General features: G+C 45.3%; 1 protein-coding gene across 3 annotated transcripts in view; it reads right to left on the reverse strand.

Annotated features, from left to right (window-relative positions):
- CCNYL1 (cyclin Y like 1) overlaps nt 1-5650 on the reverse strand; it is a 35517-nt gene extending 29867 nt beyond the window's left edge. For all 3 annotated transcript variants that reach the window (XM_057745332.1, XM_057745331.1, XM_057745330.1), the window contains exon 1: nt 5206-5650. In XM_057745332.1, the coding sequence (XP_057601315.1) occupies nt 5206-5431 (226 nt within the window). In that variant the 5' untranslated portion in view covers nt 5432-5650. The remainder of the gene's footprint in view (nt 1-5205) is intronic.
- Nucleotides 5651-6210: the final 560 nt, after the last annotated feature.

A 6210-nucleotide genomic window follows, 5' to 3' on the forward strand; every position in this document is an offset into this window, starting at 1 on the left:
CTAGTGTTTTTGTTTTTGTTCTTAAATAAGAAAATACATATTATTTCTCCTGCTGCTGTCATGGAGATTACTGTATATTCTTTCCTTGCTTTTTTCATATAACATCTCCTGGAGATCAAGTCATAGCAGTAGAGCCCCCTAATTCTTCACTGTGTGGATGCACCAGTTTATTTTACCAGTCCCTTACTGGACATCTGAATTATCTCCAGTATTTTCCTACTGAAGAAATGCAACCAAAGTTTGTGAATGTGCGGTTTCATATTTGCAGGATATATCTTCATTATAAATTCCTTTAGTGGGATCTCTGGATTCAGTGAGATTGTGTCAACTTCCCCTTCATGAGGTCGAACCATTTCACACTGCCACTAGCAATACATGAATGTAACTTTCTTCAGTCTCACCAAAGAAGGCAGTGCCAAGTTTTTAAATTTTCTCCCAACAGGAGAGAAACTATAGTAATTTTATTTTGCATTTCTCTTATGTGTAAGGATATGTTTAAAGGCCATATGTATTTCTTTTTCTGTGACTTCTCCCATTCACACCGTTGTTAACCTACTTTTAGATTCACTCAATTTCTTCAACTCAGCCTATTTTAGGCCTTTATTAGTATCAATGTTTTGTTCAAGCCACTGTTGGCTCTCTCACCTGAACAGGCAGTAGCACCAGCCTAACTGGTCTCCTTGCTTCCTTCCACTCTTGCCTGCATTACCATCTATCTTCACAAAGACGCTGCTCTGATCTCCCTCCACCCTCCCCAAGCCCCTTCCCTTTTTCTAGGAATTAACATCATTCCCCTGCATGTAATCCTTCAATGGTTTCCCATTACAGTTAGACTAAAATCCATCTTTTTTCCTCAAGGCCCACTAGGCATACAAGGTCTTAATCCCCCACATTCCTCCCACATTCTTTCACTTAGCTGCAGTCACTCGTGTTTCTCGGCCCTTTGCGTGCACCAAGCGTATTCCCTTCTGAGGAGCTGCACAGAAGCCCCTTCTCCCGCATCCTCACATGGCTCCCTCTCTCTTAAGACTGCTCACAGGTCACGTGAGGAGAGCAGCTGTCTTTAACCACCCCATGTAAAACTGCCCTCCTCCCCAGTCCACGACCCTCATTTTCTTTCCTCTCAGGGTCTCACTACCTGACATCACGCTTGTGTTGTCAGCCCCTACGCACCACTAGAAAGGAAGGACCTGAGTTACAATACAGGTTTTGTCTTGTATAACCGCTGTTTGCCCTGCCTCTGGAATGGTGCCGATACTCATCTGTTTCGGTGTACCCAAAACCACTTAAGTTTCCCAATTTTCCCATATCATCTAAGATTTCTTCTAATGCAAAATGTCTTTTGATGTGTCTGTCACCTAAGACCAGCATTAATTTTAGATCTCTTAGAGTAGCAGCTTAGTTACTCAGAATCAAAGACACGAGAGAGGTTACCAAGAACCACAAAAACCTAAAAGAGGAAATCTAATATTTAGTGAAAAATCAATGGTAACTTTAATTTGGGAGAACACAATGTTAAAATACCTTAACTACAAAATGACCCTATGAATTTAATTCAGTCATAAGACAAGGTGTATCATCAGAATTCTATAGGGAAGTATCAATACGACGCATCAGTTTTTCTCTGTGTCCCCAGAATAAAGAATTATAATGGGATTATAAAAGATGCTCAACCATAAAGGGTGGATAAATGAATGATGCCCCAACCATTCCATGGCACAGTAAACAGCTGGTAAAAGGCAGACGGTAGAGCTACTTGCAACTGCATGCAAATGTATCCTGGAGCTCTCTCTAGGTGTCAGCACACCTCTAGGAGCTTCACGTCATTACTTTTCTTTATAACAAAAAGTTACAAAGTGGCACATAAAGAACAATCTCATGTTTGTAAAATAAACACAATGTTATGTGTATATGCATACAAAAGGTTCAGGAAGAATCAACACCAAAATATTAATAAAAATTCTGGATATTCTAGTATGAGTGAATGACTTCCTTATTTTCTAAATCTTTTACATCAAATGTTTATTAATATTGTCAACAAAAAAAGTAAAAAAAAAAAGTGTTTAAAATAGCTACTCGAAAGAGGAAAGATCTGTTGCTCAGAGGTTTTTCCACATCATATTGCCAATTGCTTCCCTACCCACTCCTCTGGAGGATGGGAGGAAGGGGTCACTTGAGACAGCACCTTTCACCAGAAAACTAGCAAAGCTCCTAAGGTCAGAACATAAAGGCTCTATGAAAAGTTGATGAATAATAATAAATCAGATAATAGGACCTTAGCATCTCATTTTCTATTACTGACACTATATCAGTTATATTAGATACACTGTTAAAGACAAGGTAGTAAAAAAATTCTTTTGAGTCTATCTGAAATCTATACTAGGTTCTTAAGAGTGATTGCTTTGAAATGGCTTGAACAAATCATGTTCTTCTCAAATGTTTCTGAAAAACAAGAGAAGAGCATCACTTATGTATGATTCTGTCTAAGTAACCAAGTAATTCTTCGTTGCAGAAAGGCCAAAATGTTTGTATCAAAGTAGGTATTTCTCAGTTTCCAGGGAAACTGATATAAAATTGTCTGAAATAAAGACATTAAGAGCAAACTTTCAGTGTGCCTGTATTTTATATTTGGTGTTCTGACCTTGTTTCTATGGAAACTTAATAATAGGCAAATGCAGAAACTGAGGTTTCTCTTATCACTTTATTATGCCAAAAAAAGACAAATTGAAATGAAATTTTAACAATCATGTTAAACATAAAAAGGTAAATTCTGTACTCATGAACTCTACTTTTCCAGTTCCTGGTCTAGCACTCTTTCCATATCTTAGTCGTATGCTAAATGCTCAGTACCTTCCTTACCTGCCTGCTTACCAGCTTCTTCTAATGCCCCTCTGTCCAGGGCATTCTCGGCTTCCACTGGAGGTCACCAGAACAAACTCTTTAAAATATATCAACGTGTTTACCTGACTGGTAAATTTAGGCTATTTCATGACTTTTACTTTTATTCATATCCATTGTAACGAATGTACAGACATAGAACAAAGAGGTAAATGTTGCTTCTGAGTTGTGTACAATAAACTTGAATGGAAATAACCAAAACTGGAGTAAGTTGAGATGGCCTACCTTATGGATAAATTATAAGAAATAAGATGCACTCTAAACAGTTTTTTAAGCACCTCAAGAACTGAATTTGGTGTATCTATCACCTCCTAAGTCTGCCTCTTCTGTTGAGTAGCTGTGTTACACAGTCATTTCAGACCTCTAGGTCTTGGCTTCTTCATCAGCAACACAGGGAAAATATACACGGGCCCTATTTGTAGATGGAAGGGCCAAGTGAAATACACATGAAAATATGTTGTAAATCTTAAAAGCATTAAATTTTGGCCTCTCATCCCACTCTAGCCAACTACTGTTTTTTAAAATCACTTAGAGGCTTACCTTACAGTAACAAGCAGAGCAGTTTTCACAAGTACTTACATGATTTGCGTTTAAAGCTACAATTAATTCACATAATTTGTTCATTATTTCACAATATCTGACTATTCTGAAAAGGGAGTAACTTCCACTTACAAAGCCACGTCCATCATACGGATGAATCCACAGGCTTAATTATTCTAACTTTTAAAGAAATTGCGTAAAGCCAACTAAAATTTAAATACAAGAGCTATAAGACATTTCCTTTATGAAATAACCTCTGGCATTTATTTTTTAATTTATTTTTATTTATTTTTTATTTTTTTTGGGGGGGGGTACACCAGGTTCAATTATCTGTTTTTTTGTTTTTTTGTTTTTTGTTTTTTTAATTTTTATTTTATTTTTTTGGGGGGGGTACACCAGGTTCAATCAACTGTTTTTATACACATATCCCCATATTCCCTCCCTTCCTTGACGCCCCCCCTTGAGTCCCCCCTACCCTCCCGCACCTCTGGCATTTAAATGAAACAAATGGGCCAGTGGGGCTTTAACATCTTTATGATACAATGTTTTATACTTCAAAGAACACAGGCTATTAAAGAGCCACCGTGTTACCCAGAATTTTTTTTTTAACCTATAGCCACCCCTTTCCAAAATTCTGGAGGCAAAAATCAAACATTTCCTGTCTTCTCCTCTCCTCCCTGACAATCCGCCCACCCCCCAGCCATTTAGTCTTCAGAACTTTTACCTGAACGTTCTTCAAGTTGAACAGAATTCTACTGGCGGGGGGGGGGGGGGAAGCCATGGAAACACTTTCCTGCAGGATAGGGCATCTTAACTTCCAAACCTTTATATTACGAATTACAATCGAATTTGTTTTCTCTCCTTTGAAACTTCTGACCAATAATCTCAGGAACCACTCCACCCCTCCCTTAGCACAGGCAACGTGTAAATGAAGTCCGTTAAGGCTGTGGGGCTGAAGACATCTTTGTGTCAAAATGGGAATTTTAAAGTAATCAGAACTCCCGTGGGGGTCTCCTTTGGGTAAAAAAAAAACTATTCTCTGCAGCCATGGAAGTAACGTTTCACACCTTTCCCAGTTATTTTAAGCCCCCCCCGCACCATTTTCTTTCCTACGGAGTTCAAGTTACAGTTAGAAGGAATAAGGTAACTTCTATCAAGGCGACTGAAAACGTTAAAATGCAAAGAATTTTACTTAAGAACACCACATCGACTCTGTCAATCTCTATTTTGAATTTAAACGACAAACCCTAAAATGTTTCTGTCTTAATTGTCCCGATTATGAATTACCTTAACGAGTGGAAGGGTACATCAGATCCTTACCTGGTTCCTTCACTTAGGTACCATCTGGATACGGAGATGGGACGGATACGCCGAAGTTAGAGTATTTAAGTTTGAAGAAAAGAGAAAATACACCAGAAAGCCCTTACAAAGTCCCACGAGATGTTAAATAGAACCACGAACAAGAAGGGCCGCAGATGGGAGGGTCTCAGGCCCGGCTGGGAAATGGGAATGGGGGAAACAACTGGGCGTTGGGGTAGCGAAGAGGGCAGGAGACCGGCCGGGCGCGACGGGCAAAGAATAAGGGGTGGGGACGCCAGACAGAGCCAGCCCTCGTCCCCGGTGCCCAGCCCTGGGAGAGCCAACTCGGGGCAGGAAGAAGCCCTAGGCGGCGGCTCCCTCCCGGGGGACCCTGCGGGCGGCGGGGGCCAGAGGGAAGCCGGAGAGGCGACGGCGCGGGCCCCGCGAGGCGCGCCCTCCGCTTCTTACCTTCGGGCATCTCCCGGTCGCTGATGTGCTGCAGGTGGTGGCCTTCGCCGGCTCCGAAATCCACCTCGGCGGGTTCCACGGCAGCCGGCGCCGGCGCTACCGCCACCGCGTCCCCGGCCGCCGCCTCGTAGACCTCCGACTCGTAGTCCGGCTCCGCCGACCCCGCGCGCCGGCCCAACTTGGGGCTGGCATTGGGGGACACGCAACAGGTCAGCGTGTTCCCCATGGGGCGCGCCTCCGCTCCTCGCCGCCGCCGCCGCCTCGGCTCGACCCCCGACTCCGCCGCGTTCAGCAGCCGCCCCCTCCCCCAACAATGGCGCGGCGGGCACCGGCAGCCCCGGGCTATGCCGGGGCTGCGCCGCGCAAGTAGACGCGGCCTCGCCCGCCGCTCGCCCCTCTGCCCCGCCGCCGCCGCCGCCGCCGCCGGGCCCCGGGCAGGGCTCCGGCCCCGGCCGCACCCCCGCCGCCGCGCCGCCGCCGCCTCCCCGGAGCCAGCTAGTCTGTGAGGGCGGCGACCAGCCGGGCTTATTTAAAAGGGGTGGGGACCGGACAAGCGCTGAGACGCGCAGCCACTGCCGGGAGAGAGCGCGGCCGGAGCTCCTCCTCCTTCCGCCGCCGCCGCCTCCCGACTGAAAGCCGCTTGCCTGGCCGGCCCTTGCCAATCAGAACGCGTTCTTCGGTCACCTGGTTACGACGGACCAATCACGACTAGAGTTCGCCCCACACACCCGCCTCAGACCGCAGGCCGTGACTCATAATGCCCTGCCCCTGCCCCGCGGCTGCTCCGCCCCCCCGCTCCCCAGCGGCTCGCCTGGGACTCCGGTTTCCATTCATCGCTCGCCGCTCATAGCTTTCCGGTCCTGCGGGAAGCGCCCCGGGGTTCGTTAATCGAAGCTGTCCTGAGTCTGTGGGCTCTACAAAAAGCCCCGTTCGTAAACAGGCCGGTTCCCGGTTCCGTTAGCAACTCGGTTTCACAGGGTCTGACAGCTGACTCATTTGATGTAT

Source organism: Hippopotamus amphibius, chromosome 8 (assembly GCF_030028045.1).
Source record: "Hippopotamus amphibius kiboko isolate mHipAmp2 chromosome 8, mHipAmp2.hap2, whole genome shotgun sequence".
Taxonomy (NCBI): Eukaryota; Metazoa; Chordata; class Mammalia; order Artiodactyla; family Hippopotamidae; genus Hippopotamus; species Hippopotamus amphibius.